This window comes from Oncorhynchus kisutch, linkage group LG10, assembly GCF_002021735.2.
Source record: "Oncorhynchus kisutch isolate 150728-3 linkage group LG10, Okis_V2, whole genome shotgun sequence".
Lineage (NCBI taxonomy): Eukaryota > Metazoa > Chordata > Actinopteri > Salmoniformes > Salmonidae > Oncorhynchus > Oncorhynchus kisutch.
The window spans coordinates 26,301,460-26,326,108 of NC_034183.2; the positions used below are offsets into that span (position 1 = coordinate 26,301,460).

At 41.0% G+C, this 24,649-nt stretch overlaps 1 protein-coding gene across 3 annotated transcripts in view; it reads right to left on the reverse strand.

Annotated features, from left to right (window-relative positions):
- Positions 1 to 254: 254 nt before the first annotated feature.
- Positions 255 to 24,649, reverse strand: part of LOC109897960 (F-box-like/WD repeat-containing protein TBL1XR1) — a 45,047-nt gene continuing 20,652 nt past the window's right edge. For 2 of the 3 annotated variants that reach the window (XM_020492661.2, XM_020492659.2), the window contains 14 exons: positions 10,726 to 10,828; positions 10,323 to 10,468; positions 9,709 to 9,928; positions 9,411 to 9,585; positions 6,949 to 7,081; positions 6,604 to 6,667; positions 6,415 to 6,512; positions 6,185 to 6,245; positions 5,856 to 5,977; positions 5,651 to 5,725; positions 5,188 to 5,315; positions 4,733 to 4,898; positions 4,254 to 4,355; positions 255 to 4,112 (listed from right to left, as the gene is read on the reverse strand). In XM_020492661.2, coding sequence (XP_020348250.1) covers positions 4,086 to 4,112; positions 4,254 to 4,355; positions 4,733 to 4,898; positions 5,188 to 5,315; positions 5,651 to 5,725; positions 5,856 to 5,977; positions 6,185 to 6,245; positions 6,415 to 6,512; positions 6,604 to 6,667; positions 6,949 to 7,081; positions 9,411 to 9,585; positions 9,709 to 9,928; positions 10,323 to 10,468; positions 10,726 to 10,783 — 1,575 coding nt within the window. In that variant the 5' untranslated portion in view covers positions 10,784 to 10,828 and the 3' untranslated portion in view covers positions 255 to 4,085. The remainder of the gene's footprint in view (positions 4,113 to 4,253; positions 4,356 to 4,732; positions 4,899 to 5,187; positions 5,316 to 5,650; positions 5,726 to 5,855; positions 5,978 to 6,184; positions 6,246 to 6,414; positions 6,513 to 6,603; positions 6,668 to 6,948; positions 7,082 to 9,410; positions 9,586 to 9,708; positions 9,929 to 10,322; positions 10,469 to 10,725; positions 10,829 to 24,649) is intronic. The other variant, XM_020492662.2, reaches the window with a different exon arrangement.

Consider the following 24,649-nt stretch of genomic DNA (forward strand, 5'->3'; position numbering starts at 1 on the left):
GAGCAGATACAAATATTTTAGTCTATACATCAAATGTACAGACTGGTGCATCACCAAAATTGAAAATAACTGGTATGATGCCACAGCATGTCTGGGATCTCACTATGGAAAAGTTGCCTACGCCTTCTTTCCCTACTAAGAATGATTTCATATTTATGCATCTCACTAGCTTACACATTTGACTTTGGATTTATATAGAACTTTTAGAATAAACAGATAAACAACCACGGGAAAATTCAATAAAAAATAATATATATTAATATCAAAATATATTTTATTCTGGACTTTTTTCAGATCTGGTTAAAATTACAACAGATCAATGCAATGTAAGGAGAATCTGCAAAAACAAAACTTGAGAAACCAAGGGTGGGGTGTGGGCACTCATGATGCAATGTGGAACCCAAAAAATAATTAAACTGGAACACACAGTACTTGAGTATCCCCAATAATCATACATTTGACTCCTTTAGGCTACAAAGAAATATGAATTACAAAAGTTTTAAAAGAGTACAAAATGTCCAGGGGACATACACATCATAAAAATATGATTAGAATTCAGGTCGTGAAAATGAAGGGCAAAGCAGACACGAAGACAGCAGATTTATCATAAAATAAAACCTCAAATACCTTTCCACTGTCATGGACTGTATAATAAATAGTGTCCAGATGGTGCAATCTACTTAGAGTAGACGGTTTATACAGATTTAAAAGGTCTACACTTTGTATAAAATGCAACTTTATGGGACAATTGCAGACCCTGATTAAACCTACTCAAAGACTAAAACATCCTCAATGTTTCCATTGAAAGTGCTTTATAAGACCAGGAGTAGGCTTCATATGGGCCTATGCATCCGGCCCTATGTCTAGCGATATCCTTAAAAAATAAACTTAAGATATAAGGCTTAAACAAGGGGGACAAGGAATCCTGGCCATCGCAGTTGCTTCTGGATCCTCACAGTTCTATCAAGGCGAAACCTCACTCTGCAATCGTTAAAATTAGAATGGCTTGCTTTGTTTTAAAAACACTACATTTAACTGGATATCTAGAAAGTAATTGGTGAATATTCAGATTTGTCCCATTTCAAATGAAATTGTTAAAAAGTCCATCCAAAATGACTTACAGTGCCTTGCAAAAGTATTCATTCCCCTTGGCATTTTTCTTATTTGTTGCATTACAACCTGTCATTTAAATATATATTTATTTGGATTTCATGTAATGGACATACACAAATAGTCCAAATTGGTGAAGTGAAATGGAAAAAATATATATAAAAAAAACATAAAAGTGGTGCGTGCATATGCTTTCACCCCCTTTGCTATGAAGCCTATAAATAAGATCTGGTGCAACCAATTACCTTCAGAATTCTTTAAAGTCCACCTGTGTGCAATCTAAGTGTCACATGATCTGTCACATCATCTCAGTATATATACACCTGTTCTGAAAGGCCAAAGAGTCTGCAACACCACTAAGCAAGCGGCACTGTGAAGACCAAGGAGCTCTCCAAACAGGTCAGAGACAAAGTTGTGGAGAAGTACAGATCAGGGTTGGGTTATAAAAACATATCAGAAACTTTGAACATCCCACAGAGCACCATTAAATCCAATACTAAAAACTAGAAAGAATATGGCACCACAACAAACCTGCCAAGAGAGGGCCGCCCACCAAAACTCAAAGACCAGGCAAAGAGGGCATTAATCAGAGGCAACAAAGAGACCAAAGGAAACCCTGAAGGAGCTGCAAAGCTCCACAGCGGCAATTGAAGTATCTGTCCATAGGACCACTTTAAGCCGTACACTCCACAGAGCTAGGCTTTACAGAAGGGTGGCCAGAAAAAGAAGAGTGGCCATTGCTTAAAGAAAAAAAATAAGTGTTCGCCAAAAGGCATGTGCGAGACTCCCCAAACAAATGTAAGATGGTACTCTAGTCAGATGAGACTAAAATTGAGCTTTTTGGCCAAACCCAACACCTCTCATCACCCCGAGAACAATATCCCCACAGTGAAGCATAGTATCATGCTGTGTTTTTCCATCGGCAGAGACTTGGAAACTGGTCAGAATTGAATGATGGCGGTTATACAAATACAGGGAAATTCTTGAGGGAAACCCGTTTCAGTCTTAAAGATTTGAGACTGGGACAGAGGTTCCCCTTCCAGCAGGACAATGACCCTAAGCATACTGCTAAAGCAACACTCAAGTGGTTTAAGGGGAAACATTTAAATGTCTTGGAATGGCCTAGTCAAAGCCCAGGCCTCAATCCAATTGAGAATCTGCGGTATGACTTAAAGATTGCTGTACACCAGCGGAACCCATCCAAACTTGAAGGAGCTGGAGCAGTTTTGCCTTGAAGAAAAGGCAAAAATCCCCATGGCTAAATGTGCCAAGCTTATAGAGACATACCCCAAAATACTTGCAGCTGTAATTGCTCAAGTTAAGTTTTTTTTTTCTTGTTTGTTTCACAATAAAAAATATTTTGCATCTTCAAAGTGGTAGTAGGCATGTTGTGTAAATCAAATGATACAACCCCCCCCCCCCCCAAAAAAAATATATTTTAATTCCAAGTTGTAAGGTAACAAAATAGGGAAAATGCCAAGGGGGGGGGGGGGGTGAATACTTTCACAAGCCACTGTAACTGTCGATTGCTTACTGACCAGTTGGGGACTTCTCTGCTCACAATGATTTGAAAAGATACATTTACATGAATGTACAATTATACCACACAGTGTTGCATGACTGCTTCAAATTCAGTTAACATTTTAACTACTTAATGTAGTAATGTATATGGTGTATGTTACTCCATGTGATGTCTGATTCCTAGCCCAACACCCAGACTTGCTTTAAGATGAAATTTTTCTACTGAAAACAGCATTGCTTGTTTGTGATCCAAATAACCACTGTCAATATCTATTGTGGGAAATTATCTACAGGAATAAAAAAACCTTTGCCTTATAAAAATGTAAAGCATTTTGAGTAAAACCCTAATGGGCACAAATATGATAAATCAGCAATATGAAATGTACTTGAAAATAATCAGTAAGAGAAACACATTATCAGCTAAGTAGTCATTAGAAGAATACAAAACTTAAAGCAAGTCTTTATTTTTGCTATATGTTGTAAAGGGGGCCTCCGTTTCCCCAGTGGTAACACTGTTGTGAAAGGTCCAGTGGACATCACAGTTCCAATCCTTCACACTAGAGGGGGGGGGGGGGGGGGGTCATTAGGTACTGATTTGTCTGCTTCTCTTCTTTAACCGATCCAATACCTGATGTGTTTCCACATGATAGCTACAGCAGTACAGCTTTGTCCAGGAGGGAATCATGGAATGTTTCTCTAGCGCCATCGATTGTGCACAAACCAACCATAAACATGGCTTTAAAGCATCTAGATGTATAATGCCTCTTCTTTCATGTGCGCCCATGTTAATTTGTACTCATATTATGGTCAGGAGAAACAATGTATTCTTTAGAAAAAATAAATAAAAAAACTACTGCATTTAGATGTCAACAGTAAAAACTACAATTGAAAAAATGACATTTCTTCAAGTCCCGATATTGTTTTGAACCACAAAGCGTACACTACCAAATATGATTTTCTTCAAAGAACAGTTTTGTGAGTGTGTATAAAAAGATGACTCCTCCACTTGTGACCCCAAAAAATATAAACTTAAATATTGAAATAATATAAATGATTTTGTTAAAAACCTAACTGCCGGCCACTGGATTGGAAAGCCGATATATGTCAGCACACAGAGACTGAACTACCAATAAAGTTAAAACATATTTTTTTGTCTTGATGAGCATGGTTTAAAGATCAAAAAGCAAAATAGCTTCCAAATGTTGGTACATATACAGATCTGCTTTTTTTTTCTTCATTTACATTTTTTTGTCTGTGTCCCTTTAATGTCTCTGGTCCTAACGACTTGCTGCACAGAGCGTGTCCTTGCTCCTGAATCTGCTGTGTCGGGGGGCTTGTTTCTGGTCTGTAGTGGCCAGCCATGGTTTAAGCGGGACTAGCAGTACATGGCGCAGGGACAGTCATTTTGGCTATGTACACATTCATTGTCGGTCCATGGCTTCCAACAAGCAGTGTTATTTCCGCAGATCTAATACACAAACCTGAAAACAAGAAATTGTAGTTTTAGTATATTATGTTGAGATATATATCTCAGAGTGCTAAACTTTTATTTTGGCGATAACACAATAGAAAACATTTTAAAAAACAAAGTATATGAAAATGTTCAAAACATTAGTACGCACAGATCCATCTGATGCACTTGCTCCCACTTTGTCACCTGCTGCATTCCAGCAAACTTCAAAGATCCCCCCTGTCCCCCTGTAACTATGGACTAAAGCGCCAGTCTGTGGAAAGTGAAGAGAAGACATTAGATCAACAACCACAACGACAGGCACAACAGTTTTCAGCTGTGCTAACATAATTGCAAAAGTGTTTTCTAATGATCAATTAGCATTTTAAATGACAAACTTCGATTAGCTAACACAACGTGCCATTGGAACACAGGAATGATGGTTGCTCATAATGGGCCTCTGTACGCCTATGTAGATATTCCATTAAAAATCAGCCATAGCTTGCTTAGATTAAAATCCATTACCACCGACCTAAGTAACAAAATAGATAAATAGGTAATATCACTAACAGTTCCCCGCTCCATGCAAGCTGGACAGTGGGACAGTGTCAGGGGACGGATAGCCAGGGGATTGATGGTGTCAGACTGTACCTGCGTGTTCCAGATGTGAACACACTTGTCGAAGGAGCCGCTGGCCAGATGCCTGCCGTCTGGGCTGAAGGCCACACTGTAGACAGGCTCCTGGTGTTTGGTTAACGTGTGGATGCAGATGCCTCGGTCCACATCCCACAGCCGCACCGTCGAATCAAAGGACGCGCTGCAAGGAACACAGGAAAAACTGTCATCTATCTGCCTCCCCAGAAGCAAGTACTTGGCTCATAGTCATAGCTCACTTCAAACAAAGCCCCCAATACAGCAAGACACAAACTCCTGCAATTCAGAGTTTCAGTTCAGGGCACAAAGACTGTGACTGGCCCAAAAATAGTGTGGTGATCAGTCCATTTCCCTCGAACAGGGTCACACCGCTGTTATGTCAGTAATGCTGCTCGCAAATCAAAATAATGAATGCTGACACAGAGGGCGCAGCAGTGCTTCTGTTTCAGTACCTGGCAAGCATCAGATTGGCATTGGGGTTGTTGGTTCCAGGACCGGTGGGGCTCCATTTGATAGTGTAGATCTCTTTGCTGTGAGCTTGCAGATCATGAACGCATGTGTCCTGTTTCATACTCCAGATCTAGCATGGTAAAATGACAAAATGTTTTACGTGTGATGATCATGCAAAAAAGCTGAATGTTCAGAAAGATAAGAATGTTTGGTTGGTTTTATACTTGGTTTATTTTTCAGGTCGACAATTTGTCGAGTGGTATTCATCACAATTGAAACTAAGAAAAATGATAGAGTGATATAAACAACACATAAATTATTTGAATTTCTGGTACATAATCCAGAGCACAACATTACAAAGTGCACGTGTATTTATTTATATAATTTATTTAACAGGGACAGTAATCAAAAACTCTGACAATACTGGATGTAGCTATAGACATCTGGTTTTCATTCCTATCTTACCTTCAGCGTCATGTCATCTGAGCAAGAGGCTAGCAGGTTACCGGTTGGATCCCATTTGATTGCATTCACTTCATTCTGGAACGGAGGGGAACAGAGTTATCAGCGCAGACATAGAAAGGGCAAAGTCTCTGACACATAGAAAATGGTGCTTCTATAATGTCTGCAGGAGCAGTGCTACACTGTGGGGTGATGGGGGCGGACTCACTGTGTGTCCTTGGAATGTCTTGATAGGCCTGTCTTGGCCAAGCTTACACACGTGGATGCACATGTCTGTACTGCAGGAGGCAAACGTGTTGTTGCTCTGCCAGTCCACATCCAGAGCAGGTGCTGTTAAGTCACAACAAGAGGAAGAGCGGAAGAAAACGCAATGAATAAACAACATAGAACTCTACGTCTTTTGTCTGTGCTTGACAGAAACTAGGAATGATTCGGCACAAAAATACCCTTGCTGTTTATAGTCACGTAAGTATGTACGGATACATGTCTAATAAGGGTTAATTAAGAGGAAAGAAGCCAATGGATAATTCAGCGCACCTGAATGGAACGGGAACTGCTGCTTTGCTTCTCCTGTGTGAGCATCCCATATGATTGTAGTCTGCAGGGAGAAACACACACACACACACACAAAGAAAAACATTAAATTAGAACACGCCTAAGAATAACAAGGTTATTTTAGTCCTGACTACCAGAAGAGGTTAATGAGTCATGAAAGCATTTCAAGTCTTGAGCTCATAACAAAAATAAAAGCCTGTTTGGGTTCTTACCTTATCTACTCCGGCACTAAGAATAAAGTTTCCTTTTTTGTTCCATTTTAATGCAAAAATGGGACCTTTGTGTTGACCCAGGGTACTTGCAAGATCACCTAGGGTTCGAATCATTTATATTAGAGAGGCGAGTGTTTCGGAAACTGACAATATGGTGAGTTGAAAAAGCAGTAAAAAGTGGCACCTCACCATCCTTTGTCCATATCCTGGCAAATCCATCATATGAGCCGGTTGCTAGTAACGTACCCTCACTCTGTCAGGTGGAAAGAGATAAATTGTGTAAATAAAATAAAAAGGTTTTAAAGCAAATACATATTGTTAAGCACATCAGCATAGGAACATAATTCTGCTCATTGAAACTTTCCCTTGCAAGGATAAATAACATACAGAGAAAAACAGTAGCAAAGTCAAAGCTTTGAAACATTAAAACAGTTTCAAGTGACTCCTAACATTCAGAAAAGGAGAAGTGGAAATAAAGTTATGGAATTTGAGGGGTTGTGTTAAGTTATGATTGAGTGTGGATCCTTGACTCACGTTCCAGTCTAATGATGTGACGTCTTTGTTGCTGGGGACGTCCTGACCTCCCTCCCGTATGCAGTGTCTCAGTACAAGCTGTGTGGAGCTGCTGTCACTCAGGTTCCAGATCCGTGCCGTCGAGTCCCCAGACCTGCAGCGTGGAGGGACAGTCAGCACAGTACAATGAAACACAGCAACACAGAAAGCCCTAGGTCCTCGGTAAATCAGTCTTACAATCAATATATTGACGTAGGATTGCAAAATTCTGTTAACTTTCCCAAAATGCCCTGTTTTTTCCCCCAAATCCAGGTTGGAAGATTCTTGGAATAAGGAAGGAATACGCCAGAAATCCAGAATCCTACTGGGCCGTTTTCAAGAAAGAAAGAGAGAGAGAAAAGAGAGAAAGAGAGAGAGAGAAAGAGAGAGAGAAAGAGAGAGAAAGAGAGAGACAGCGAGAGAGAGATGAACCTGGAGATGAACCTAAACAAGCTGGTCCTGGGGTTCTGTTAACAAACACAAACAGACCCCTAGGACAGCAACACAATTAGACCAAACTAAATAATGAGAAAACAAAATGACAATTACTTGACACATTGGGGAAAAAATTGTTTTGTTTTTTAAACAGAGCAAACTAGAATGCTATTTGGCCCTAAACAGAGAGTACACAGTGGCAGAATACCTGACCAATGTGACTGACCCAAAATTAAGGAAATATTTGACTATGTACAGACTCAGTGAACATAGCCTTGCTATTGAGAAAGGCCACCAAAAGCAGACCTGGCTTTCAAGAAAAGACACTATTTGGAAATCATTACAAGAATATATATTTAACATGTATACAGTGGGGCAAAAAAGTATTTAGTCAGCCACCAATTGTGCAAGTTCTCCCACTTAAAAATATGAGAGAGGCCTGTAATTTTCGTCATAGGTACACTTCAAAATTCCAGAAAATCACATTGTAGGATTTTTAATGAATTTATTTGCAAATTATGGTGGAAAATAAGTATTTGGTCACCTACAAACAAGCAAGATTTCTGGCTCTCACAGACCTGTAACTTCTTCTTTAAGAGGCTCCTCTGTCCTCCACTCGTTACCTGTATTAATGGCACCTGTTTGAACTTGTTATCAGTATAAAAGACACCTGTTCACAACCTCAAACAGTCACACTCCAAACTCCACTATGGCCAAGACCAAAGAGCTGTCAAAGGACACCAGAAACTAAATTGTAGACCTGCACCAGGCTGAGAAGACTGAATCTGCAATAGGTAAGCAGCTTGGTTTAAAGAAATCAACTGTGGGAGCAATTATTAGGAAATGGAAGACATACAAGACGACTGTTAATCTTCCTCGATCTGGGGCTCCACACAAGATCTCACCCCGTGGGGTCAAAATGATCACAAGAACGGTGAGCAAAAATCCCAAAACTACACGGGGGCACCTAGTGAATGACCTGCAGAGAGCTGGGACCAAAGTAACAAAGCCTACCATCAGTAACACACTACGCCGCCAGGGACTCAAATTCTGCAGTGCCAGACGTGTCCCCTGCTTAAGCCAGTACATGTCCAGGCCCGTCTGAAGTTTGCTAGAGAGCATTTGGATGATCCAGAAGAAGATTGGGAGAATGTCATATGGTCAGATGAAACCAAAATAGAACATTTAGTAAAAACTCAACTCGTCGTGTTTGGAGGACAAAGAATGCTGAGTTGCATCCAAAGAACACCATACCTACTGTGAAGCATGGGGGTGGAAACATCATGCTTTGGGGCTGTTTTTCTGCAAAGGGACCAGGACGACTGATCCGTGTAAAGGAAAGAATGAATGGGGCCCTGTATCGTGAGATTTTGAGTGAAAACCTCCTTCCATCAGCAAGGGCATTGAAGATGAAACGTGGCTGGGTCTTTCAGCATGACAATGATCCCAAACACACCGCCCGGGCAACGAAGGAGTGGCTTCGTAAGAAGCATTTCAAGGTCCTGGAGTGGTCTAGCCAGTCTCCAGATCTCAACCCCATAGAAAATCTTTGGAGGGAGTTGAAAGTCTGTGTTGCCCAGCAACAGCCCCAAAACATCACTGCTCTAGAGGAGATCTGCATGGAGGAATGGGCCAAAAAACCAGCACCAGTGTGTGAAAACCTTGTGAAGACTTACAGAAAATGTTTGACCTCTGTCATTGCCAACAAAGGGTATATAACAAATTATTGAGATAAACTTTTGTTATTGACCAAATACTTATTTTCCACCATAATTTGCTAATAAATCCATTAAAAATCCTACAATGTGATTTTCTGGATTTTTTTTCTCATTTTGTCTGTCATGAAAATTACAGGCCTCTCATCTTTTTAAGTGGGAGAACTTGCACAATTGGTGGCTGACTAAATACTTTTTTGCCCCACTGTATATGCTTTGGCAATGGAACATCTGTTTCCCATGCCAATAAAGCCCCTTAAAGTGAAATTGAGAGAGTGAGAGACAGACACTGACCCGGAGGCAAGCAGGTCGGAGACAGGGTTCCAGGCGCAGATGAACACCTCTGACTCGTGACCTCGGAGCACCAAGGCTTTGTTCTGGGGAATCGCCACATTCCCATCCACCTCCATCATGTCGACGTGGTTGTCTGTATGGCACACAGAGAGCACCTCATCAGCATGTGCAAGATCTGAATAACAAAACATCCAGCATTGGGCATTGACTCAACAATGTTACAAATATTTGTATCCCTCCTTTCTCTTTGTGTTATAGGTAATAAACGCTAAAGCCAGGGCCGAGGACTCAGACTCACTAGCTAAGGTGTGAGCTCCGTTCTCCTCGCCGTTGGCCGTGTTCTCTCCGTTCTTGGCATTGGCCGTCAAGTTTGTGGTGGTGGCCGGGGGGGCCTGGGCTGCCTGCTGCTGGGCCAGCTTGTCTCGGTAGGCCTGCTGCCGTGTCTGCACCACATCCGGCATTACCGCATCGATGAGCGACAGGGACTCGATCGGCCGTCCGTCGAACAGCGTACCGTCCTGGGGACACCAGACAAGCTGGTTATACTCAAATGCAAACAGCTAAATAACTACTGTAGCTATAAGCAATGGTAGGCTAAAATCATCAGTTATAACTCAAATTAAAGAATAATAAATACATTCTCAAAAATAATCACTAGAGAACCATCTATTAAAAAATAATAATGCAATGCATTATAAAGCTACATTGGTTAATAACTGCATAATAACTGAAGAGCAGAAACCTAGCACCGCATACATATTCTTTCTGATTTGTGATCAAACCATTGCCAATTTCTGCATTTGATCACACTATACCAGGCTTGCGGTAATAAAGTCCACAGATTCCCTGATAGTCGGCTGAGATGAGATGCTGTGATAATGGGTTGTGTGAATGAGGAGGAGATGAGATCACCTCATTAATGCTGACTTCGGCCTCCACGTACTGCAGGCCCTTCTGTATGATGGAGATGAGGGCAGCAGGGGGCACCAGGGCTCCATTGATGTTGGACTGGCTGATGTGGCTCTCTATGCCAAACGTGAAGGCTGAGTGGGAAAATCCTGTCGGGGGCAAGCATGAGCAGCATGTCAGTAGGCAGAACATTATACTGAGCAGATCCTTCCCTTTGGTGACTCTGGAAATAGCACATTTCAAATAGCTCTGTGGTTGTTATCGTAGTGCACATTTTCTAGGCACCCTTTAATAGCACTAGAACATTACATGAGTAGGAGAATATACAGAACATTGTTTCAACAGCTGTCTGTTACCAGTGTTTACAGAATGTGAATGGACATGTGGTTTGAGTGTTGGAGCCTACCTGACTCCTGTAGGTATCTGTACACAAGAAAGTTGACCTCATCACTGCTTATGCTCATCTTTACACCTGGTTACACCATGAGGTCAGCAAACAGGACATAGGCCTGCAAGGAAAGAGAGGAGGTGCGACAGTTGTTTTTATCAGAACCCAACGCAGAACATTTTCACATTAGACAAATCACACAACAATGGGCAGCTAAGTAAAAACTGAAGCCAGGGCTAGAGTGGAGACTTCCTCCCAGGAGATGCACTAACACATTTTGTCTGTGTGCAAAAACCACTCCACCCTGCTGCACACACAAGTTCGCACCAGGGCAGGGCAGCAGGCGGGGTTCTCAGTCAGGGGTCAGGTTGTGCACAGAAACCTGCTGCTGGGGGCTAACTGTGGACAGGAGCAGCAGCACTGCTAGTGTGTCTCTCCAGTATGGCTAATAACAAGGTGCAGTGCCCATTCTCACCATCCCACTGCAGTGGTGCTGTTGCGTTAAACAGAATCTCAGCCGTTCTACTACTGACTGAATGTGTGTAATTGGGGATGGGAAGGGGATTCTCTTTCCAGCGCAGAGCTGAGCTGTTGCTCTGGGCTGTGCTGTGCTCCATCAATTACAGCAGCAGTGTTTTCCATAAGTGCATGGAGTATCCAGCCAGATAGAAATAATTGCCAGCCAGGGAGTTCTGGGCTGGGGGGCACCGGGGGGGCATGCCCCCGAGAAAATAAATTGCAGAACGAGCTCTATTTTGGTGGCTACTGGTACATTCTAACAGCCCTAGAATTCAGCCAAATCGCCCTCTATTGGCAAAAGTGGAAAATTATTATAATATTTTTTTTAGGCATACAAAGACAAAAGAAATGTGACAGTGTTTTGTGCTGAGCAATCCCAATTAAGGAGCCATCTCTGCCAGCCAGACATGAAGAACTGTACATTCACCCAAAGATACATCTGATCTGAAGAGGCATATTGCCATTAGATTACTGGAGCACATTCTCATTTCCATGTCAAAACATTGCATAACCATAACAGAACTCTACAGGGGAGGTGCAATCTTAGTAGTCCCAGCTACTGAAGATAATATTATTGAAGTTGTACTGCCTTGTCGACCATCATTAATTCTCTTCAGAGAAGTGTAGGCCTATTGGATAGATGCACATAATAATTGACAAAACTGTCATAGGATGTGGTTTGTTTGCAATTTGTCAGCTACTATTATACTTGAACACACCACTAGAGACGTAGTTCATTCCCTTTTCATCGCCGTATCTAAGTGATGAGGTTTTGGTCTATTTTGAGAGAGTGAGAGCGCACCGCTGTAGAGATGGAGCACTTCACATCTTTGCTCTCAGGAGTCACATTGTTTACAACTCACACACACAACCCAAAGTGATTGTAATAGGCATTTCATATGGTAGGTGTCCGTGGTCTTCTATAATTTTAACCATTGATATGAATATTGCTCAACACTGTTTCACACCCTCTCTCCTGCATGATGTTCGATTATGCCACCTTTACAGCCATTGGTCGAGAATAGAACACAACATGCACATTGCCTATGGAGCCGAGCTGACTCACTTTGTAGACACAACTAGGCCTTTTGTTCTAGCCAAGGTAGAACAAAACACAGTAATGTTTTTTTTTTAATCCATAATATCTTCCATATAAGAAATGGATAGTTGTTGAAAAATATTTTACTGCAAAATGTGTTAAATTTATATATATTGTGGCAAACCCCCTAAACTCCAAAAGTGAAACATAATACCTGGCTGGATGGGCCTCAAACTCATGTAACACAATATTGCAAGCTCTGATATTGCTACAATTTGGAATACAAGTAGTCAGCTGTCTTCCCTACATACACAGACAAACAGCATTAGGATATTGTAATGCATCTTGGGAATATAGACCTGTAAACACAGACAAACAATAGGCAGAAATGTCAACTATTAATATTTATGATGAATGTATGCTTTAATTTTAGATAGAAAGTTCTCTATTAATCATCTAAGTCAAATTTGCTCTCATTCAGTGCTGTATCGTCCTGCCTAACAAAAATACATTCAGTTACACATGTTTTTTGATGTTGTGGCTAGTGTAATCTGCTCTATGGAAAACAAATGAGCTCCGACATTGGAATTAGATTTTTTGGAGTCCAAGGTTCCTTGAAGGATTTTGTATCTTTAGCCCCTACTCTTGGAATTAAGTCAGAGGTCACCACAGAGCCAACATGGACTTTGCCTCAAATCCAATATGGCATCGAAAATCAAATACGGCTGCCATAATTCCATTTGATGTTTAGATCACATGTAAATATGCGTTTTGTAGATTAGGCATTTTTTCAGAATTGTGTACAACACTCATACCCTTAAAGACTGTTTTAGTGTAAATACATTTTATTCTGAATCCAACATGGCCAACATGATTTCACTCAAACACTTTTGCCTGCATATAAATTGCGATTGTTTATTATGTATTGAATGTGCTATTATGTTTTCAAAAGTGCTTCATAAGGCTCTAGGTATATTTAGAAAGATGAGTGGCAATGCCATGCCTCTTGCGTTTGAATACCTGAAGCCAAATAGCTTTACAATGAGTGTTCGCTTTTCATGTTTAAATCTCATTCACACACTTACAGCATATCAACAATGGGCAATTCCGCAAAATATAATAACAAGCCTTTCGACACAAGCACGCATTACACTGGCATAACACAGTGTCTCTGGTGCAGGTTGAGGGCCCGACTATTTTCCATACTGAGTATTGCCAACCCAGACAGTCTTTCCTAAGACCTACACTACATATACAAAAGTATTTGGACCCCCTTCAAATTAGTGGATTCAGTTACTTCAGACACACCTGTCACGGACAGGTGTAAAAAAAATATATATATAAAAAAAATAAAAAAAGAATCGATCACACAGCAATGCAATTTCCATAGACAAACATTGGCTGTAGAATGACCTTACTGAAAGAGCTCTGTGACTTTCGTTGCACCGTCATAAGATGCCACCTTTCCAACAAGTCAGTTCATAAAATGTCCGCCCTGCTAGAGCTGCCCTGGTCAACTGTAAGTGCTGTTATTGTGAAGTGGAAACGTCTAGGAGCAACAACAACTGCTCAGCCGCGAAGTGGTAGGCCACACAATCTCAAAGAATGGGACTTCCGAGTGCTCAAGCACGTAAAAAATGTCTGTCCACAGTTGCAACACTCATTACCGAAAAACTGCCACTGGAAGCAACGTCAGCACAAGAACTGTTCATCGGGAGCTTCTTGAAATGGGTTTCCATGGCCGAGCAGCCGCAGAGAAGCCTAAGTTCACCATGCTTAATGCCAAGTGTCGGCTGGAGTGGTGTAAAGTTCCCGCCATTGGACTCAATGGAGCAGTGGAAACACATTCTCTGGAGTGATGAATCATGCTTCAACATCAGGCAGTCCGACGGAAGAATCTGGGTTTCGTGGCTGCCAGGAGAACACTACCTGCCCCAATGCATAGTGCCAACTATAATGTTTTATGGAGGGGGATTACTGGTCTGGGGCTGTTTTTCATGGTTCGGGCTAGGCACCTGAAGGGAATTCCAGTAAAGGGAATTGTTAACGCTGCAGCATACAATGACATTCTAGACGATGTTGTGCTTCCAACGTTGTGGCAAAAGTTTGGGGAAGGCCCTTTCCTATTTCAGCATGACAATGCCGCTGTGTACAAAGCGAGGTCCATAAAGAATTGGTTTGTTGAGATCGGTGTGGAAGAACTTGACTGGCCTGCACAAAGCCCTGACCTCAACCCCATCTTACACATTTGGGATGAATTGGAACACCAACTGCGAGCCAGGCCTAATCGCCCAACATCAGTGCCCAACCTCACTAATGCTGAATGGAAGCAAGTCCCCGCAGCAATGTTCCAAAATCTAGTGGAAAGCCTTCCCAGAAGAGTGGAGGCTGTTATAGCAGCAAAGGGGGGGACCAACTCCACATTAATGGCCACAATTTTGGAATGAGATGTTCGAAGGGCAGGTGTCCACATACTTTTGGTCATGTAGCATACCAGAGATAAGGGATTGTTGATAATGCAATCAAACAACTCAAATGCCAGTTCACCAGTATGAACGAAATCACAAACAGCTTTTATTTGTCAAGTACTGTTTTCTGCTAAAGATGATGATCTGTTTTTATCTGCCAATTTATTGGCTGTCCAGTACCCAGATGACCTGTCCCCAGAGCTTCCTATACAGTTAATCTCTTTCCGTAACGTGTTAAGGCCAGCAATTAGAATGAAAGGCTCAATTAAAGATGTTGCAGAACTGATGTATTTGAAACAACTCCCTTCTGCCCAGTTTCCCTGATGTTGCTATGGCAATCAGCCTGTTTTTACCATCCCTGTAAATGTCGTTTCTGCCAAGACATAGTTTTCTTGACTAAAACTCAAAGAACTACATAAGAAGCATTAGGCTCTCGGGCTGATATGAGTTTTTGAACACCTGAGTAAGCTCTACTCATTGCACTGGCACTGCCATAGCCTTGACAACCGCATTTATTCACTGATATCCCCTCATACTTTCAATCAGTTTATTTTTTATTTTTCAGTCACATTTCTGAAGCCCAATAAACAAACACTTAGCTTCCTAGAATATATGGACAATAAAAAGGTTTATGAATGGCTTATTGGAGGATTAATGTAAAATTATTTATAAAAATTAATACAAATTGATAATTGATGACAGGCGCATGGGCCCCCAGAGCTCATGGGCGCCCCCAACTTGCGGGGGTTGCGGGAATGTCCGGTATGCCAGTGACATAGTAGCATAACCAAGTTACAGGAAAGCAATCTGTCAGCTCTAACCACTTCCCTATTTTCCCCACTGAAACAATGTGTGCAAGGTTGATTCAAAGTCTTTGAGGTGACCAGGACATGAGTGTATCCTAACAGGGTGGGGAGAGAAAGTAGCCCGTGGTGGATGTAGTTATGGAGCCTGACCAGATTGTACAGCTTAACGGATGTCCTGTATGACTGGCGGGGTATTGGGGCTGTGTGTTGATCCATTTCTAATTCTACAACAGTTGGGTTTGGTATTTATTAAGGTGCAGGCACTCAGTAGATACAGCTTGCATGCCAGCAAGACCCATTGACTCATTTGAATGTCATCTTAGCCTGAATGATGCTGGGGATACTTCAGTAATGTATTGGTTAAGCCTAGTTGTCTGCTTGTGAAGAAGAGTGTGAAAAGGCTGTCATAAACACCCCTGCCCTTAGATCTTTCCAACGCCTAATTGACTTATGTTTATGTTGAATGTGGCAAATATCCTGCAGGTCACGTCCTACATATTCATTCACATTCCTTTGGAAGTCGGCTAGGATAATTATCTGGCTGATATTAACTGTGGGGGGGTTGGCTGTGATTATGGTCTGGTGCAGGCCCAGCTGGAGATGAGGAGAGTGACAGAACCGGTAAGGGCGACCTCAGGTAAACTAGAGATTACTTACGAGTGTAGGTCATAGACGACTAAGAAGCGTTACGAGGAACGTAGCACAGCGCCACACTCATATTAGAGGTTGACCGATTAATCGGAACGGCCGATTTGAAGTTTTCATAACAATCAGAAACATAACATCTTTACTTAACTAGGCAAGTCAGTTAAGAACACATTCTTATTTTCAATGACGGCCTAGGAACAGTGGGTTAACTGCCTTGTTCAGGGGCAGAAGGACAGATTTTCACCTTGTCAGCTCGGGGGATTCAATCTTGCAACCTTACAGTTAACTAGTCCAACGCACTAACCACCTGCCTCTATTGCACTCCACGAGGAGACTGCCAGTTATGCGAATGCAGTAAGCCACGGTAAGTTGCTAGCTAGCATTAAACTTATCTTATAAAAAACAATCAATCAATCATAATCACTAGTTAAACTAGTAATATCATAAACCATGTGTAGTTATCTAGCGTGTCCTGCGTTGCATATAATCGATGCGGTGCATATCGTTGCTCCAATGTGTACCTAACCATGAACATCAATGCCTTTTTTAAAATCAATACACAGAAGTATATATTTTTTAAACCTGCATATTTAGCTAAAAGAAATTCAGGCTAGCAGGCAATATTAACCAGGTGAAATTGTGTCACTTCTTTTGCGTTCATTGCACGCAGAGTCAGTGTATATGCAACAGTTTGGGCCGCCTGGATCATTGCGAACTAATTTGCCAGAATTTTACGTAATTATAACATTGAAGGTTGTGCAATGTAACAGGAATATTTAGACTAATGGATGCCACCCCTTAGATAAAATACGGAATGGTTCCGTATTTCACTGAAAGAATAAACGTCTTGTTTTCGAGATGATAGTTTCCGGATTCGACCATATTAATGACCTAAGGCTCGTATTTCTGTGTGTTATTATGTTATAACTAAGTCTATGATTTGATAGAGCAGTCTCACTGAGCGGTGGTAGGCAGCAGCAGGCTCGTAAGCATTCATTCAAACAGCACTTTAGTGTGTTTTGCCAGCAGCTCCTCGTTGTGCGTCAAACATTGAACTGTTTATGACTTCAAGCCTATCAACTCCGGAGATTAGGCTGGTGTAACCAACGTGAAATGGCTAGCTACAGTGCGACAGTGCCTTGCGAAAGTATTCGGCCCCCTTGAACTTTGCGACCTTTTGTCACATTTCAGGCTTCAAACATAAAGAAATAAAACTGTATTTTTTTGTGAAGAATCAACAACAAGTGGGACACAATCATGAAGTGGAATGACATTTATTGGATATTTCAAACTTTTTTAACAAATCAAAAACTGAAAAATATTGGGCGCGCAAAATTATTCCGCCCCCTTAAGTTAATACTTTGTAGCGCCACCTTTTGCTGCGATTACAGCTGTAAGTCGCTTGGGGTATGTCTCTATCAGTTTTGCACATCGAGAGACAGAATTTTTTTCCCATTCCTCCTTGCAAAACAGCTCGAGCTCAGTGAGGTTGGATGGAGAGCATTTGTGAACAGCAGTTTTCAGTTCTTTCCACAGATTCTCGATTGGATTCAGGTCTGGTTGATTCTTCACAAAAAAATACAGTTTTAAATCTTTATGTTTGAAGCCTGAAATGTGGCAAAAGGTCGCAAAGTTCAAGGGGGCCGAATACTTTCGCAAGGCACTGTATATAGCGGGGTGCGCGCTAATAGCGTTTCAAACGTCACTGGGCTGCTTCGAGGGTGGCTGTTGTCGTTGTGGTCCTGGTCGAGCCCAGGGAGGAGCGAGGAGAGGGACGGAAGCTATACTGTTACACTGGCAATACTAAAGTGCCTATAAGAACACCCAATAGTCAAAGGTTAATGAAATACAAATGGTATAGAGAGAAATAGTCCTATAATCCCTATAATAACTACAACCTAAAACTTCTTACCTGGGAATATTGAAGACTCATGTTAAAAGGAACCACCAGCTTTCATATGTTCTCATGTTCTGAGCAAGGAACTTAAACGTTAGCTTTCTTACATGGCACATATTGCACTTTTACTTTCTTCTCCAACACTTTGTTTTTGCATTATTTAAACCAAATTGAACATGTTTCATTATTTATTTGAGGCTAAATTGATTTTATTGATGTATTATATTAAGTTAAAATAAGTGTTCATTCAGTATTGTTGTAATTGTCATATTTATTTATTTTTAATCGGCCGATTAATCGGCATCTGCCTTTTTTGGTCCTCCAATAAATCGGTATCGGTGTTGAAAAACCATAATCATAATCGGTCGACCTCTAACACATAAACATTTGAAGATGATCCCTGGGCTTTGATGGACAGTAAACATGTTGCAGAGCAGGTGGAGTTGGTCAAGCATGGTGCACAAAGGCCATTATCACACAGTCAATCCCCAGCCAACATACACAATGACATGCAGCATCTTCGTTGTTTAAGTTTGACCATCCTCAGGGTGCTTTTGTCTGCCATAGATGTGTCTGTGCCCACCATTTTCCCAAAGGGCAGATTGGATTACAATAGTCACAACATAAACATTTTAACTATGTATTTTGGGCAGGCTGGACCATACAGCACTGAATTTGTCTTAGAGAGTTGTCTATTTATCAGCTACCAGAAACATAAAAATGCATCATAAATATTCATAGTTGATATTCCCACCTATTGTAGCTCTGTGTTTACAGGTCTATATTTCCAAGTTGGATTGAGATATCCCAATGCTGTTAGTTTGTGGATGTAGGTGCAGACATCTGACTACTTGTATTCCACATTTTTGCAATATCAGAGCTTGAGATATTGGGTTACATGAGCTTATGTGGCCCATCCCCTCACCAGCCAGGCATATTCTGCACATTTGGAGTTTAGGGGGGGTCACAATATTAATTTACCGTAAAACTTTAATAGCCCGGGTGTTAATTTGTTAAATCACAACAGGCGCTTATTAGAGAAAGGCTTCTATTTGAGCCAGGTGTCTATTTCCTTAATGCACACAGCTTTTGCAAATTTGCATAGTTAATTGTTTAACTCATGCATTCACTTCCAGCATTTTAATACATTTCATTTCCTCCACTGTGTTATCAATAACACACTGTGTCATGTTTCTTTGTCTAAGTATCCCTCTATTTCAGAATTGGTTTACTTTTTCTTGACTGAATAACTATTCTTCTCTGACTGTGCATTTTCGACAGTTCTTACTCTTGGCACTAGAGGGCGATCAGACGATTTTGGGGGGTCTGTACTCCTTAAGTTGTTGACTGTTTTTTGCTTGCCAGTTAGCTAGCAGTTCTCAACTGTTAGAAACTGCTATAAAATTGGATGATTTTCAAGTCATTACTGTATTATTTAATGTAACAAATCAAACAAACCTTGTAAACAATTCATGGAGATCCTGTGTTTATTTGAAACAGGTGTTTATTTGCTGAAATGTGTGCCGTTGCCCTGCTATTAAAAGGGACAGACGGCTATTTGAGACTGTGTTTAATTAAAGTTTTATGGTAACCACTTTGCAGTCAAATATTTTTACACAACTATCCATTTCAGAAATGGGAGACATAAGAGATGTGAAAAAACATGTTTGTTTTTTGTTCTACCTCGGATAGGGGTATCTCAAAAAATGAAAGACCTTTTTGAGGGTTGGCCACTAGCCTATATCGTTTCCCCCACTGAGACAGACAGGCTTATCTCAGAATGCTTTAAAAGGAGCTAAAAAAGTACACATACAGCCACAAAGACAGACGCAGACACTCACAGACACACACAAACATGCACTTGGCTGGGAAAACAGATGAACTCTCGTCCTCTTGAGATGGCTGATAAGTCATGTCAAAGACTTGTTTGGCAATATTGCTAAGGCAAGGACTTTTCAGGAACCTCCCTAATTAACCATGAACTTCTCTCTGAAGTGACCCACTCAGTCCTAGTCTGCATGGTCAATACAGCAGATGCAACAAGATGTTGATGACAATGCTGCTTTCCATTTTGCTTCTTAATATAAATCCACAAGCATACTATAATTACACCATTTGTTTCATTTTTCTTATCTAACAAGTTGTGGCAAAAATAAATCATGTTAGCCGCTAATGCTAACAGCTAGCTAGCAAATAAAAGTACTGAGTCAGACATAGCTAGCTAATACAGCTAAGCTACATGAAGAGAAAATATTTAAATGTAGCCAAAGATTACAGAGTCCCCTTGGAAACACTGGCTATCACGTTGTTTCCTACTCCGACACAATAACTCCTCCCTGGCTTTTTAATTTATCCATGTCAAACACTGTATTCAAAGAGCCCACTATAATATTCTAACTGCAGAATTTGAATTGCATTTACATTTTCAAACAGTTCACCCAAGTGTTTATCTAAATTCCAAGTATTCGGTTAAAAATAAGACCAAGATTTTTTTGCCCATATCATGCAGCCCTATGTGCCAGTGGAAGTGATCTCAAATCAGTGCAGGAAATGCATACATTGATGAAAATGCTGAAAATTATTCCTGTTTGATTGAACAGTATAGAAAAATCTAAATGGAGAAAGCCGATTGAAATCCCTCAGAATGTATTTGTTGCCACCATAGGGTAATGCACTACTAAATTTAGAACTTTTATTATAAAAACAAAATACCATCAATACCGTGAAATATATTGTGATATGAAAATCTGGCCATATCATCCATCCCAAAGGGCACTATACGGTTAACATCCCCTAGATCAGGGAAACTGGAGGCCCGTGCCACCTGTTTGTAGGCCCGTGGAATCAAGTTCTAATTTCCAAACTGTTGAGAGTTAGAATAGTAGAATACACTAGGTGCAATTTCAACATTTGGTTGTGCATCAGCAATTTTTCTGTTATGTCAATCACTGAAAGTCACTCAATTACAATATGTCAGCTAACATTTTTTTGATTGGTAAAAAGCCAGCTATTTAAACTTGTAGTAATCATGGTTGAATTATTGATTTTGTCACTCACTCAGATACCATATTAAAAACAGCTAAAATGTCTCTCCACACTATGGCAACAGGTAGAATTGCAGAAAATTTGCTGTAAAACCGCACATTTTTCTTTCCGCCCCATGGAAAAATAAGTAGAATTACGTGAAATCTTCACTCCACAGGAAAATGTGTCGAATTTAGCGATGGGGGGGATATTATTTGACGTTATAAAATATATCGTTTTGACAATATCGCAATATTATTTTTGCGCTAGATGGCTGTACCTTCACCAAAATGCCAGCATGCATCACGCCCTGACCTGAGTATTCTTTGTTTTCTTTATACATTTTGGTTAGGTCAGTGTGTGACATGGGTGATGTATGTGTTTTTCACTGTCTAGGGGTTTTGTAGGTTTATGGGGTTGTTTACCATCTAGGTGTTTATGTATGTCTATGGTTGCCTAGATTGGTTCTCAATTAGAGGCAGCTGTTTATCGTTGTCTCTGATTGGGAACCATATTTAGGCAGCCATCATCTTTGGGTATTTCGTGGGTTATTGTCTATGTCTAGTTGCCTGTGTCTGCACTGTTTATATATAGCGTCACGTTCGGTTTGTTGTTTTGTATAGTTTGTTAAGTGTTCTTCGTTTTCATTAAAAAGTATGTATTCTAATCACTTTGGTCTCCTCCGTACAACGAACGTGACAGTATGTTTCCTTCATAGCGTATTCTCCATCTCTTTAAATAGAGAGGCAATTTGTTTTCAGCACTTTTATTTCCATGACTGATCAAAACAATTTTCTCATGTATCGGCACCTATAATATCAACTTGTGATAATATCATCGTGTGATCTCGTGAGGTCTCTGGCAATTCCCAGCCTTAGTAGAATTGCAACAAACTTTCTTTAAACTGCAACATTTTCTCTATGCCCAATGACAAAATGTGTAGAGGAGGGCCGCTAAACTGTTTTGTTCGCAAGGTGGGGTTGGGGGGGGTGTATGTATATGGGTACGCAGACCCGTGAGCCACTGCAGACCTGTGAGCCACTGCGGGCCCTCGTGATGAGTTTGGATTTTTGTTGCCCCCACCCCCATCAAAGTTGCCCATCCCTGCCCTAGATATTACAGTATGGCCATCTGACAATTCTAACAGCCTGAAGGAACTTCTGCCTGATCATTCCAGGAGGGCTACCAATGAGTTGTGATTATTAGGTGTACATGCCACATGCTAGCAGACAGTGTCACAGAAGATTAACCTTGGTTGACCTACTTTTATAGTTTAGTACACATCCCTCACAATGTTGTGAATAAGGGGAACATGTTAGTACAAATGGGTTTAAATTAACTTCCTCTGTTATTGATATATTATAAGAGTCCTCTAGCTATGTGTTTGTCAATGGCTAGCCTATAAAGTATATTGACAGAGCACACATCTGTTCGCACAGTAGGACCTGCATCATTTCCATTTTCCCCTAGACTCACTAAGTCAGAACCAAAGTCCCAGGCAACTTATATTTCAGGGTGTAATCAAAGTGATAATCTGACTAGTTAGACCTATTAAATATGTATTTTACGTAATAAAAACACAAAATATTTGCTGCACTGAATGTTGTGTCACATGAACGTGTCACTACGCTAAACCTCCTCCAATGTACAGACATCACAGGAAGCTGCTGAGGGGTGCATGGCTCATAATATTGGCCGGAACGGAGTGAATGGAATCAAATGCATAGAAACCGTGCGTTTGACGTATTTGATACCATTCCACTCATTGCTCCAGCCATTACCACGAGCCCATCCTCCCCAATTAAGGTGCCACCAACCTCCTGTGGCAGACATGCTATAAACAACCTTCACTGTCCTGTCTTCAAGTCTTGGCTGGACAATATTTTCAAGGAAATGTATGAACACAGCTTGAACCTGTATTGAAAATGACCTTGCAAGTGCACTATTAAGAGATAAATAGGGCCTACTACAGCAGGTTTGTATCAAAAAGTATTGAGGTAATGCCATCCCCAATCAATTTGGAGGGCATTCTAGTGCTCGTAGGTGACAGATGGTAGTGGCATGCCTGTCTGCTGCGTTTGTGGTTAACTTGGACATGGGTAAATGAGCAAAAGCAACATGAGCTGCTACAATCCCACTCTCTGGGTAGCTACTCATAACCTCAGTGTGAACTCATTTTTCACATGAACACTGCTGAAGCACCTTTGTCCATATTTTTCACACACACACTCACTGATTCATCACTGCTGCAGTGATTTATCATATAGTCTGTATAAATGCAAGGCTAAACAGACAAATACAATGACGTTGCTTAAGTCAGCAAACAAATAAGGCTAAATCAAACAAAGGCAGAAGTGTTGCCATGCTGACCTAAAAATAGACAGTGGTATAGCCTAGGACTTGCAAATAACAATGGCTTCAATGTAAAACCTAGTTGACACAACTCAACTGAAAGCGAGTTGGAAATGGATGCGCTATCGCATGTCTTGGCAAGGGCATTTCTACTAGTGTGGTGCGAGCACTGACTCAGACGCTGGCCTATTTTAATCTCTGGCACACAGATAGCATTGGGATCAAAGAAAATGCCGTCACAAGGCTTCTCCACAGAGCTTTGCTCTAAGGTCACAAAAATAGGGTCATCCTGGGACGTCCTCCTATGTGGAGGTGTGAAATGTCTGCATTCCTTGAGGGCCGAGTGGAGCGAATGCACATCGGAGTTTGACCTAGTTTTCTCAGACACATTCAGTATTGTGCAGCCTACCTCAGACATTCTATGCAAGCTCACGCAGCAATGATGTGCATTCCACACCAATAACCTAGCCTAAATAAGGTTTGATTCTATCAACATAACTTAGCATGCAGTCCACATGCTATAGTTTCACAGGAATGAAATCGTAGCACCCGTGTTCACAAAGGAACACATCCCCCCCTAAGAAATTACACATTTTAGAAAATGAAGGTGATTTGTTAAATGATTAGAAAGCGGAGTGTGGTGCCTCACCTTAACCACAGCAACCATTAAAACTGCAAGATAATCATTGCCAAGGCACTAAACCTCACTGAATGAGCTTAAAACCTATGCAAGTGGATTCTGGACCTGTATAGACTTGGTCACAGACTGGTCAGTATTATGTTGTTTTTCCATCTTACAGGTCCCATCTCTCCACCAGATTATTTTCCTGGATCAGCTGTCATGCCAACATTCATCTGATACTGCTGGACTCCCCAGACCATAGGTAGCCTAGTTTTCACACAAAGCAACCTCTGGAAATATGATCAAAAATCGATCCCCAATTTTGAACTTCTAAACAGCCAAATACAAATCCCCATGTTGAACCCAATATGACATGTAAACACGTTCTGTCAGCCGCCAGTCAACTGTGTAATGACGGTGCTGTATCCTGAATAGGTACACAAAGGTAGAAATATGTAATGTCCTCTTTCGGATGTTTGGGTATTATTCTACACACTGGTAATTATTTTAATGAGCTTCGCCCCCAAACAAGACCAAATTTGGTTTGTACAGACCAGACCAAATCTG